At 48.6% G+C, this 13,642-nt stretch overlaps 1 protein-coding gene across 1 annotated transcript in view; it reads left to right on the forward strand.

The window, feature by feature from the left end:
- Positions 1 to 6,090: 6,090 nt before the first annotated feature.
- The window catches only part of bmp7b (bone morphogenetic protein 7b), a 32,387-nt gene continuing 24,835 nt past the window's right edge, over positions 6,091 to 13,642 (forward strand). The window contains exon 1 of the mRNA XM_056273189.1: positions 6,091 to 6,490. Within this exon, the coding sequence (XP_056129164.1) occupies positions 6,091 to 6,490 (400 nt within the window). The remainder of the gene's footprint in view (positions 6,491 to 13,642) is intronic.

The raw sequence follows: 13,642 nt of genomic DNA on the forward strand, positions 1-13,642 counted from the left end.
TGAGGGTGTGAGAGCGTTTCCAAGGGAGCTTCACTTGCACAGCTGTGTGGTCTTTTTTGGAGCCTGGTGTCATGCTCCAACCTGCCAAAGTGGGGAGGTGTGTTTTGTGCAGGCTAACTGAGATCAGAGTAGGAGGCATGCGTGTGTGTGTGTGTGTGTGTGTGTGTGTGTGTGTGTGTGTGTGTGTGTGTGTATGTGTGTGCGTGTGTATGTGTGTGCGTGTGTGTGTGTGTGTAAGTGTGTGTGTGTGCATGTGTGTGTGTGTGCACACTTCAAGTGCTCTGGGGCAAGTGGTGAGTTTTAACTTAACGCAATGTGAGAGTAGAATGTGCCTCAGTAGAGGACACAGAGTAAAGCAATGGCACATCACACATAGCAGATTGGTTCTGTGTTTGGCCTCTTAATTGTTTGAGGATGTGGAGATCACGGGAATGCTTTATATCGGGGAAATCGACTACAAATAGTACGGTGAAGCCTGTTTTTCATGGCCAGACAAAAAAGCTAGTTGTGCATCTAAGCTAGTTTTGTGTATGCTAGAGCTGGAACTGTGAAAAGTGAGCCCGAAAAAGTTTCCTGCCACAAATTGCTGGTAAAGAAGTAGACTAAAATCCCACAAAACAAAAAAAAACAACAAAAAAAAAAACAAAAAAGAAAGAAAAGGAAACAGCAGGCCTATTTCTCTTGAAATTCTTGGTCATGGAAGTGTACAAAAATTGTCCGCAGCACATCCGAATCACATATTATTACACCTGACTCAGTAAGCAGACGGGCAGTCGGGGCAATTGCCTTTCTAATTTTAACAGCTAACTGCCTGTAGTGCATGTCTGATAATGGAGAAGTTGGTGTCGTGAAAGTCTGTATCGCTGTTTATCCAAATGCGTCCGTGTGATTGAGGGGTTATTTGCAGACATGTGGTTTTTGTGTGAAATAATGTGCTTAATCTTTAGCAGTTTATAGAAATACGCGTGTGTGTGTGTGTGAGGACAGAGAGGAGAGAGAGAGAGAGGAAGGAGAGAGAGAGAGAGAGAGGAAGGAGAGAGAGTGAGGGGGACGTAGTGGTTGAAGGCGGAAGGTTCAAACACTGTTTGTTCTGCTTTGGTTCCCCTGGTCAAAGGCCCCTCAGTGCAGCTCACCCAGCCTGGCCCCAGCCTGTGTTCACTGTTTACTGTGACTGTCACCAAGGCCATGAAGGCCCAAACAAAGGGGGGTCTGTTCCTATTGTCCTGCCCAGGGGTGTCAGCCCCTCTCTGGGCACTGACTGAACCCAGGGGCTGCGGGTTGCTGCAGGAGCGACGGGGTCTTAGCACTCACAAACCCCGCTGCATCAGGAGGAGGGAGGGAGGAGGAAGAAGGTCGGCATAGGGGGGAGATGTATAGTTATAGCTGAAACCAAGTCCCTTTCATGTGCTCTGTCGGAAACTGCTGTAATGTAAACACCTGCGGCCATTAGCTGATTCTATCTGAGGCACCGGATAGCAGTGTTTATATGTTACAGGCTACCGCTGAAAGGCTATTTAAAAGCAATAGAGTATCTGCTAGGCCGAGATATACAGGATGAGTAGTGGCAGCCAGGCTGCGGAGGCTTTCAGGCACACCATATTGAATTGTCATCGGAAAAGGGGAGGGAAGCTGCTTTGAAGTGGAGATCGACCACATTAAATGGACAGGGGAGGTGTGCTTAACCTATGAGACCCTGAGACATGCTTTCTCCCTCTCCCCCCCTCTCTCTCTAGCGCTTGCTCTCTAGCACTCTCTTACTCACCCTCTCTCTCTCTAGCTCTCTCGCCCTCTTCCTCTCTCTCTCTCTCTCTCTCTCTCTCTCTCTCTCTCTCTCTCTCTCTCTCTTTCTGTCTCTAGCACTCTCTCACCCCCTCTCGCTCTCTAGCACTCTTTCTCACCCTCCTCTCTCTCTAGCTCTCTCGCCCTCTCTCTCCTCTCTCTCTCTCTCTCTCTTTCTGTCTCTAGCCCTCTCTACCCTCTCTCTCTCTCTAGCTCTCTTTCTCTAGCTCTCTCTCTCGCCCTCTCTCTCACCCTCTCTCTCTCTCTCTCTCTTTCTGTCTCTAGCCCTCTCTACCCTCTCTCTCTCTCTAGCTCTCTTTCTCTAGCTCTCTCTCTCGCCCTCTCTCTCACCCTCTCTCTCTCTCTCTCTCTTTCTCGCTCTCTCTAGCTGCTTGCAATTACAGCTCTGGATCCCGAGCTCCTCTGACTGCCTCTCTCTCTCCGCCCCTCCATTGAAGTTTAACTCCATTGTCATAAAATTACCTGGCAGGCTTTAGTCCCGCAACAAGTCAACTGCAAAGCTTTCAAGGCTGGCCCCGATGTGAAACTTTTAATCGTTTTAACTGATCCAAGACGGTCCACGCCGGCCGGCCCACGTTAACGTGGAAATAGCCTTTGCGACGTCCCTCCTCCGCCTGTGTGTCAGCGAGGGCCGTGCGGAGCGCAGGAGGAGTCTGGAAAGCTCCATTAAAGCGTGCTGATGGAGAGGTGCTGGAGCTGCAGGGGCAGATGGAGGGAAGAGGCAGCTGCCAAACATTAGCACACCCCCCCACCACCACCACCACCACCACCTCCTTCCCAGCCTCCTCTCTGTCTGTCCTCTGTTGCTTTTGTCGCTAACGTCTCACTCCAACAAAGGAGACGGAATACTGTGGTCCCATCAGGACCCACATGTGCTCTACCAAGATACCATCAAAACGATAGAGAAGAGGAACGGCGGTTTATAGACCCAACAACACTAGCCTACCTTTCTCTGGCTTAAAGGATAATTCTGTTTTTTTTTTTTTTACAAACTGGGTCTTCTTTTCATAGTTTTTTTTTGCCACCATACATTACATACATATCAGTTATGATATCATTTCTACTTCATCGTAGATATTTTGGATACGGGGCCGTTGCTGGAGGCAGCTTCACAGGGCCACTGAACACGGCCATGAGACATGTTTCAGCAGGTCCAATTTAACCGAAATATCTGAACCTTGTATCTGGAAGTGAAAACAGAAGTGCAAGTTAAAAGTTATCAAGTTAAACATCCAGTGTAGTCCCCAGTCGATCCCGTCGCTGAGCTACTTCTGGTTCAAGTTGCAGGATCGACCGTCTTACTGTAGGTAACAGCAACCATCAATAAACTACCTGGCCAGCGCAAGTGAGAAGTTGTCGGTAACGGGAAATTAATCAGTCAGAGATAAGAGGGGTTTTTTTCTTTGTCGTCAGAACAGGTTTAATGCTCGCGTTCAATTTCCCCATAAGCCTCTATTGTAAAGCTGTGTCTAGTGGTGGTCCAGTGTTCAAAATCTCCAAAACTTCATTGGTGAGTAAAATATTATACGGCAAAAACTTCAAAAATGAGATCCAGGTTGTAAAAACAACCCAAAACCAAACAGATTTATCCTCTGAGTCGACAACTGCCATTCATAAGGTACTGTGAGAGTGCACCTGCAGAACACAGACAAACTACTATAGTCATACAACTGCCCAATGCATGCATGCCCAGTACAACCTCTGCCACAGTATTTAACTGTTTATTATTTAACCCACATAGATGCAAATAACTGCCCCATGATTAGGCTCCTGAGAGGTAAACAATCACCTTCTGATATGAGCAGTCTGTTATTTTCCATAACCACTGCCATAAGCACAGCACACTAGAAGGTGTATTGTTACCGTGTGCACATCTGCCATTACTAAAGCCATGGACAGACAGCACTGCACCTGGCCACTGGCGGGACATGAGAAAAGTATGGCCTGCACGAACGGATCCATCCTGATATGAATTCTGTCATAACACCATTATATTTGCACATCTTGCTGAAGCCATGCTCCAACTGGCAAACATAACCCAACTTAGTCATTCATACGCACTCTGTATCTGTCCGTCTGTCTGTCTATCTGTCTATCTGTCTGTCTGTCTGTATCTTTCTGTCTATCTGTCTTTATCTTTCGGTCTGTCTGTCTGTCTGTGTCTGTCTGTCTGTCTTTATCTGTCTGTCTGTTTGTCTTTCTGTCTGTTTCTCTGTTTCAGTGTGTGTGTGTGTGTGTGTGTGTGTGTGTGTGTGTGTGTGTGTGTGTCTCCATCTGTCTGTCTGTTTCTCTTACTGTCGGTTTGTCCGTCTGTCTATGTATCTGTCTATCTGTTGCTCTGTCTGTCTGTCTGTCTGTCCGTCTGTCGCTCTCTGTCTATCTGTCTCTCTCCGTCTGTCAGTCTGTCTCTGTTACTGTCTGTCTGTGTATCTTTCTCTGTTGCCCTGTCTTTCTGTCTGTCTGTCTGTCTGTCTGTCTGTCTGTCTGTCTGTCTGTCTCCATCAGTCAGTCTGTCTCTCTTACTGTCTGTTTGTCTGTCTGTCTGTGGATCTGTCTATCCGTCTGTCTGTCTTTTTCTCTGTCTGTTTGTCTTCCTGTCTGTCTTTCTGTCTGTCTGTCTTTCTATCAGTTTGTCTGTCTGTCTCTCTATCTCTCTTACTGTCTGTTTGTCTGTCTGTCTGTGTATCTTTCTCTGTTGCCCTGTCTGTCTGTCTGTCTGTCTGTCTGTCTGTCTGTCTGTCTCTCTCCATCAGTCAGTCAGTCTGTCTCTCTTACTGTCTGTTTGTCTTTCTGTCTGTGTATCTGTCTATCCGTCTGTCTGTCTGTCTGTCTGTCTGTCTTTTTCTCTGTCTGTTTGTCTTTGTCTGTCTGTCTGTCTGTCTGTCTGTCTGTCTGTCTGTCTGTCTGTCTGTCTGTCTGTCTGTCTGTCTTTCTATCAGTCTGTCTGTCTGTCTCTCTTTCTCTCAGTCTGTCGGTCTCTCAGTCTGTCTGTCTGTCTGTCTGTCTGTCTCAGTTTAATTCAGTTGAACTTGTCTTATTAGCATGAGCAGAACATGTATTTGTGCTGCTGAGGTTTGGTCAACATGTCAGCAGCACATGAACAACGCGTAAAAGACACTGGTGAAATAAACAACCTGCCCAAGTAATGACAACAGCAATAATACAGCAATACTGAAATAGATTATGAATTTTTATGGATTTTAAGGCTAGTGGTTTGAAGGTGTGTGTGTGCGTGTGTTTGTTTGTTTGTGTGTGTGAGGACCAATTTGAGTTACTGACCATATAAAGTGATGATATTTTGACTGGTTTTCACTTCTTCCGGGTCTATTTCCGGGTTTAGGACCTGGGTCAGGCTGCAGGTTAGGTCACGGTTAGGGTGGGGGTGCAGGTCAGGCGTGTAGGCTGGTTTTGATAGTTATGGTTGGGGCTTGGGAACGAGTTGTATTCAATGAGCGTTCTTGCAAGCCGGGCTGGGCAATAACACAGTATTATCATTTATTGTCGTTAAATTATATCGCATGAAATGTGGATTTTGTCACATTGTCACACACAGTTTTGTCATGTACAACGACGATAACGACAATCTATCATCTGAAATCTCTTACAAAATTAGGGCCAAAATATTTGAGGGCGTTTTATTTGAAAAATAGTTTTGGCTTGACATTAAACATAACATGGCCATACAATCCACCACGAGGAACCTCAAGTTGGATTCTTAAACGTGGTATTTGTTCATACGTCAATAGATGTGGAGATATATCAATGTTGTGTAAAATTCCCTATGATTATCGTGATGATAAAATTTTGCGGAGGGCTCTTGTCCAGCACTACTCACAAGTACAGTACAGCCCAAAACACACACGTGTGTGTGTGCGTGCGTGTGCGCGTGCGTAATTGTCTGCGTGCAGTGGTTGCCCCCCCCTCCTCTGTCCCCGCTCCTCCCAGCACATAGCACCTCCTCATTACTAGTTAGTTGCGCTCGGCGCGGCGCAGGCATCGCTCCGTCTGAAGCACGTCTCCTCACAGCAGCGGCTGCGGTCTGTAATAAAGGTTAGCCCCAAATTTAACAAACAAAAAAAAACCAACCAAAAAAAAAAACGGACTTTCGAAGTTTGAACTGATGTTTCACTCGGAAACATTCCCCTCATTCACCATGAGGGTCCGCCAGTGATTCCGGGTATCGAACCTATCCAGAGATACCTGTTGCTTCCCTACCACAGTTCAGTATCAGGCAGTTTGACTGGACTCTCCGACAAGACAACTGCGCGCAGTTACGCACGGCAACCCACAATGGCACCGGGTCTGGACAGACGAGCACCGGCTTTGTTCTTGTTATGGGGCTACTGCGTCCTCGCGGACACCGTCGTCGCCAACTTCACCGTGGACAACGAGGTCCACTCGAGTTTCATCCACCGTCGCCTGAAGAGTCAGGAGCGCAGGGAGATGCAGCGCGAGATCCTGTCGATCCTCGGGCTGCCGCACCGGCCGCGGCCGCATCTCCACGGGAAGCACAACGCCGCGCCAATGTTCATGTTGGACCTGTACAATGCAATGTCCACGGAGGGGGAGGAGGACAGATATTCCTACCCCTACAAGCCCGTCTTCACCACTCAGGGCCCCCCAATAGCCAGCCTGCAAGACAACAACTTCTTGAACGATGCAGACATGGTTATGAGCTTTGTCAATTTAGGTAGGCTTTGCTTGCACTTGTTTTTTTTTTGTTTTTGTTTTGTTAAAAAGCTGTGGAAGTAGGTTATTTCATTAACTAAGTTTCAATTCATTGACGATTTTGGAGAAACCACCCCAAAATGTGTGGTGTCTCATACCATGCAAGTCATTTTGGTGCTTGGGGGTATTCCTTTGAAAATACATCTAGGCAAGTTGTTCAAAAAGGGAATCGTAGCAACATCACTTTATCTTGTGGGTTGGGCGATGTGGAAATTAATATTATCACGATAGCCATATGACATTTTGCACAATATCGATACATATCATGACATCTGCATGCATATGCATGAATACCTTAAGCGAGCTGTCTGCTGACTCCCTCTAATATTGTAGACCTCGTTTTGTGGAAAATTGTAGGTGATAAATCGTCCTTATCATCAATTTTGGACAGCAAAATTGTGTATAGCGATATCACGATATCCAGAATGATTTACTGATACGATACCACTGATAGACGATAAATGATAATATTGAGTTATTGACCGGCCCTACAAGTTGTGAAGGGGGACCTCGCGGCTGCACAGCGAGGACACCCATCTTTCTAAACGGATGATGAACTCAACTCTGCACGCTCACACAGATGCAGCATGTTTACTTTGACTAAACGGTGGCATTTAGGAAATACCCAGGCGTGGAACGTTCCAGCGTGTACCTCCCAGTCAAACAGGTGTGCAACATGCAAATGTTCAGGTGCTCAGACTGTAGATGATGGGCCAGATGGCAGCTAATGCGTCAACCATGTGTTATCTAAAGAATGAGTAAGCCATCAATGGGATAAGTTCAAAGTGCAGCAAGCCCCCCCTTCTTTTTTTTTTTACTCTAATCTGCACGAATCGCCACCTAGAAGCACATGCACGGATGACTTATGGTAATCAGTGATGATTAAAAATTCATTAGGTCAGACTGGTAGTCATCGTCTACACAGTCCTGTTCATGCAGTTAACTTTCAAATGAGACATTATTTTCCAATCAGTGGTTTTGAAAAATATATATATATGCATGAAGCGGTTGTTTCAACACAGCTTTCCTTATCTAATCAGGGTTCTTACTGAAAGCGCAGTTGCTGTCTTCAGTATTTTATCGCTGTGGGATCACAACAGACAATGTTGACCTAATTGAAACGCGCCATCATATGTCAGATTTCCCCACAAATAATGCAGGTGCAGCGATGGCGTCAGCTCAGCGGCCCTGCAGCCTATAATGGAGGAATCTCAGCCTTGGCCACGCTGTTAGCAAACAAACCCAGCGTTTAGTCCAAGTAGAGCGGAGCGGAGCGACTTCGGGAGCTGGCGTTTTTAGGCCCAGTCCTTGGAAAGATCATTGTTGTAGTGTCTTGGCAGAAGAGAGGGAGGTGACACCGGTTCCTCCGCTGCACCGTGTAATTACACTGGGAACTGCTGTATTGTGACTATTTTTGACAGACTGTGACACAGATGGATTCGACCACAGAGGCTCGCAAAGTCAAGGGCCTCTTTCTTCGCTCAGTAAGCTGGCAAGGAAGGAGAAAGCGTGTGACCGAGAGGGCAATACTGAGAGAGAGAGAGAGAGAGAGAGAGAGAGAGAGAGAGAGAGAGAGAGAGAGAGAGAGAGAGAGAGAGAGAGAGAGAGAGAGAATGATGAAACACATTTTGAACTTGGTCACTTTTTGGTCTCCTCAGGCAGCCACCATACCAAGCAGCAAGCATTGTTTACATCGTGCAGAATGAGCACTTCCATGTAGACGTTTGCTTTGGTAGAAGGCGTTTCTGTGACACAACAGTGACCCTGTGCATGAAGCTTTAATGAAAATCATGTTGGTCTTGTCAAGAGTCACTTTCACTTTCAAGCTTCTCCGACGACTGGTGTAATTGCTAAGTTGCGAAGAGAGGCCGTTTTTTGGGGTCTCCATTGGTTCAGTTTCCACCATGACGTGTTGCAGTCCCATTACTGTATATCAAATTATCTTTGTCACTCGTTTGAAAATGAAGTGGGTGTTTGTCTTTGCGCTGTCAGTGCCATCTGCTGCATGTTCTGTCTGTCAATAGAGCTCATTGTTCAGGCTCTCCCCGTGTCTCATGTGATGCCATCAGATATGAGCAAGGCTTGATTGAATACAGCAAACAGTATGACGATCCATTACCTTTCACCTCTTTACACAAGAGGGAGAGCGAGGGAGAGAGAGAGGAGGGGGCAGAGGGGGGAGAGAGAGGTAGAGAGAGAGAGGGAGGGGAGAGGGAGAGACAGAGGGAGCAAGAGGTAGAGAGAAAGGGGAGGTAGAGAGCTAGAGAGAGGGATGAGGGAGTGAGAGGGAGGGAGGGAGAGAGAGATGGGGAGAGAGGTGGAGAGAGAGGGGTGAGGGAGAGAGACATAGAGGGAAAGAAGTAGAGGGAGAGAGCGAGAGGAAGAGAGAGGGGAGAGAGAGAGGTGGAGAGAGAGAAGGGAGTTAGAGAGGTAGAGAGAGAGAGGGGAGGGAGAGAGAGAGGGAGCAAGAGGTGGAGAGACAGGGGAGAGAACGATGTAGAGAGAGGTGGAGAGGGAGAGAGGTAGAGGAAGAGAGAGAGGGAGCAAGAGGTGGAGAGAAAGGGGAGGAGAGAGGTAGAGAGAGGATGGGGGAGAGAGAGAGTGGAGAGGGGGAGAGAGGTGAGAGAGAGAGGGGGGAAAAGAGGGAGAGGGAGAGAGCGAGGTGGAGAGAGGGGGGTGAGGGAGAGAGAGAGGGAGCAAGAGGTGGAGAGAAAGGGGAGGGAGAGAGGTAAAGAGAAGAGAGATGGGGGAGAGGGAGAGGTGGAGAGAGAGAGAGGGGGGAAGAGAAGGAGAGGGAGAGCGAGGTGGAGAGAGGGGGTGAGGGAGAGAGAGAGACATAGAGGAAAGAAGTAGAGGGAGAGAACGAGAGTAAGAGAGAGGGGGAGAGAGGTACAGGGAGAGAGAGGTGGAGAGAGAGGGAGGGAGGGGGAGAGAGGGGGAGAGGTAGAGGGGGAGAATGCGTGGTAGAGAGGGAGAGAGAAAGGCGGAGAGAGAGAGAAAGAGAAGCAAGTGGTAGTCATTGACTACATTGGCGACCGTGTTTTCATTCTAATTTGGTTTTTTTTAACTTTTTTTTGTGAAAGAAAAGCAAGAGTTTTGTCATTTTATAAAATTACCCTCTGAGTAACTAGTCTGGTTTGGATTTTCGGTTTTCTGGCTAAATATTATGACAAGAGGGGATCTTGTTTCCCCGACACGTTCAAAGCGCTGGGGCGATATGGTGAGAGAGAGAAAAAGCGGAGGAGAGCGGGATTAAAAAGGAGGGCGCGGACACACAGTATAAATGGCTTCACACGAGCTTGCTTCCACACCTCCTCTCCTCGAGGAGGGCACGGGAAGGCAGCTGTCCAGGTGAATCGTCATTACAGCTTGACCCCCCCCCCCCCCCACGGTGTTTATGCTGGCATTCAATCGCCGTTGCCTGCATTTCTCCTGACAGCCGGGTCTTCCCCACTAAGAAGAACTGACACTTGATTTCCCTTCCCGACTATCCATCTGAGTCACGAGACAGGCATGCCTTCCCCCCGAACAGTGGAAAGGAGCCTGCGTCAAGAATGAACGTTGAAGCGCTACGAAAAACTCCTTTAAGCGGCTCCTACTCTCGCAAAGCCTCTTTTTCTTTTTCTTTTTTTTTAAAGTGTGTGATTGATCGCCGCTCATGGGAGCTGGCGGCGTGTGTTTTGTCAGGGTGTCTGTGTGCGCTGCCGAGTCCGCTGTGGCTGGCCGCGGTGGGTGTGGGCTTCGGGACAGACCCCAGGGCCAGGGACGTTCTCTGCCTGAGTCACCTTCAGTTTGAAAAAACCCAGCTGTGTAAATGGCTTACAGCATACGTTCAGAATGCACACCCGCTACACGCAACACGGGTCACCACAAGAATGGGCGTGTGCCGGACACGCAATGATAACACGCCAGCTAGCCAGCGCGGCGTGCGCGGCGTGTTTTCCTGCGTCCCGGCCGGGGTGGCATGTTGCTCCGTCAGCTGCAGAGGGTAGAACGGCTCGTTCTCGCCGGCACCTCCGCAGCGGTCAACTAGACATACGTGTTCAGTTTTATCGTTAGTCGCTTACTTTGTGAGTGACTCGTTGTGACGTCTACTTCATTATTGAGATCAACTCCATCCCTCTGTGTTTCACACGCACGCTCGCACGCACGCATGCTGACACACATCCAGACGTGCATGCCACTGTTGTGATATTTGTCTAATCCCGTCCCAATGGTCCCTTGCAGTATTACTCCTTAGCCACAATGAATTAAGGCATTTCCCCTTGAACAAACCACAGCTTCCAGGGCTTTGGCCTGCTCGGTCAGGCTGTGCTGAGCTGGCGCTCCGCAGCTCCTCATTACATACTCAAATAGAGCGCATACATAACGCCAACACGCACGCTGCTGCTCTTACTCAGCCACCCAGGCACACGTGCAAACACTCACGGTAACCAAAGTAGGATGTTCATTCATTCATTCGTTCGTTCGTTCCTTCATTCGTCTATTCATTCATTCATTCATTCATTCATTCATTCATTCATTCATTCATTCATTCATTCATCTCCTCCCACAGGACGGCACAGTGAGTTTGATGTCTGCTATTTGCATCCTGCACATCAGGAAACGGTAGCGATGCCGTCACCTCTGTGTGTGTGTGTGTGTGTGTGTGTGTGTGTGTGTGTGTGTGTGTGTGTGTGTGTGTGTGTGTGTGTGAGTTGGATGGGGATTTAGAGTCTGCTTTTACTGTAAATATCATCTTAGTCATACATCTGTATTTCCCCTGCCCACATGCAACCCTGCATGGGTTAATCTAGCCTTTGGCGATGGTGAGGAAATGAGGAACTGCTTTTCCCTACGTACATGTGTGTGCAGTGTGCACGTACGTGTGTGTGTGTGTATTGTGTTCCCGTTTGTCCCCGTTTATGTATGTGTGTGTGCTCGTAGACGTGCTCCTAAACACATAAAGCCATGATTGCTCGTTCGGTGGGGTTTTACCGTTACCAAACCCTGGCTGATGGATCCCCTGGTGGGTAATAGCCCTGCTGTATGTCAGCCTCCATGGCAAAAGGGGGGTGGGGGGGCTCATGTGAGAAAAAAAATTGTGTGAACACATATTAGGCCATTGAAAAACGTGTGCTGCTTGGGTGCATTTTAATTGTCTGGTGCTCTGCCGCTATTAATTTGCACCAGATGTGTGATACAGTTGACTTAACTGAGTGGAACAGGTATTAGGCCTAACAAACAAAGCTCTTAGTCTTCTGGGGTTTTTTTCTTCCTCTGCCTTGTTCCTGCATGGGAGCAGTGGAGCCATGACACATTACGCACACGACAGACCGAGTATACAGTATACAGTATACAGTATACATGAGAGCAACGCACAGTCCACTCCCAATAAGATGCGTCTGTACCTCCGGGTGTTGCGCAGCAGATGAAGCGCCTCTGCAAATATAGACATCACAGAGCCACGGACACGTGCTAGCCACAGATTAGAGTGGTTATTTCAGACAAACTAGCCCATAATATACCATGTGGCGGACACGTGACTCAGTGAAACGCAATCAAACGTCCTTTTTCACGAGCCCCTGTTTCGAGTCACAAGTAAAATGTCCATCCGCTCCTGTTTATCCTGTGCATGGTAGTTGTTTAGCGGGGAGGAAGTGATGCAGGCACGACGTGGGGAGTGAATCAGTGCAGCGGCAGCAGGTAATTACGTCCTCCATTACCATGGGGACTCGGTCAGGGCAAACACCTGGCCGCCTGCCGCCCACGCCCCTTTGTCCGCTCCTGTGAGGAGACACCGGCTTCCTTGCGTGCTTGACTCCCTCCCCCCCCCTCTCTCCGATCTGTGTGTCAGCTGGAAGGTAATGTAGGGGGGGGGGGCAAGGATGAGACGTCTAATTTCCAAAATACTTTTTGATTTATTACCAGGCTTGGCATCCGGACAGCGCCGTGTCACCGGCTCACAAAATGATACCTGCGAGCTGGGAAGCACGCCGCTGTCATGCTACTTCCGCACAGCCAGCCGCCACCAACTCCTCCCGCCAACTCCAGCTTTTTGGGGGTTTTTTTGGGTTTTTTTGACGCCGTTTTGGCAGCGGCGGTGCGAGGGGGGTATTCTCTTAGAATTCCAAACACAAACTACTCCTCTACCCCCCCCTCCTCTCTCATGCTCTCACGTCTTTTTTTTAACATAATCACATCTTGTATGGTCCTTGCCCTACTACCCCCCCTTCTCATTTTCTCCCTTGCTCCTTGCATTCCTCTCCTCAGTGGACTGCCCGTGGGGCTGAGGTTTAATACAGATGTTTCTCTCCGTCTGCAGGGCCAAAGCAGCTGTGTGGAGAAACTTTATCCCTTCACAGTCCAAGAGTCCCCCCCCGCCCTCCCCCCCCCTCCCCCATTATCCTCCACCCGGTTCCTGCTCCGTATCGAGCTATCTGTCCCCGCTGTGTCCTCAAACACAACCATCTTAACACCAGACTTCCTCCTCTACCTTCCGGGACCTCCAGCATGGCCTTCTCGGCGTTGACCTCCCAGCTTTCAGACTCAGCCCCGGCAGTGCTTGTGTGGTGTTTAGTCTCCAACCTCCAGCTCTGCCCCTCACCTCTAGGGGTTTAAACCTCCTGTGCTCCCAGACATAAAACATTTCAACACTTTCTCAAGTTCTTCAGTGTGTGTGTTTTTCATCTCCCCCTCTCCCCGTCTCTCTCGCCCGCTTGCTTGCCCGCTAACACACGCACACACACACACACACACACACAACACACACACACACACACCACACACACACACACACACACACACACACACACACACACACACACACATACACACGCATGCCACACGCACACAAAAACATACACACACATGCCTTCTGTTTATCTCTCATTCTCGTCTGTCTCACTCCCTCTTTTACTCTTTCTTCTCTAAATCCTAATAACTCATGCTCCCTATTTCTCCTCTCTCTCTCTCTCTCTCTCTCTCTCTCTCTCTCTCTCTCTCTCTCTCTCTCTCTCTCTCTCTCTCTCTCTCTCTCTCTCTCTCTCCCCCTCTCTCGTCTTGCTCTGTTTCACTCATTGTCAGTTTGGCTGTCTCTCATTCTTTCCGCTCTCTCTCTCTCTCTCTCTCTCTC

This window comes from Lampris incognitus, chromosome 2 (assembly GCF_029633865.1).
Source record: "Lampris incognitus isolate fLamInc1 chromosome 2, fLamInc1.hap2, whole genome shotgun sequence".
Classification (NCBI taxonomy): Eukaryota; Metazoa; Chordata; class Actinopteri; order Lampriformes; family Lampridae; genus Lampris; species Lampris incognitus.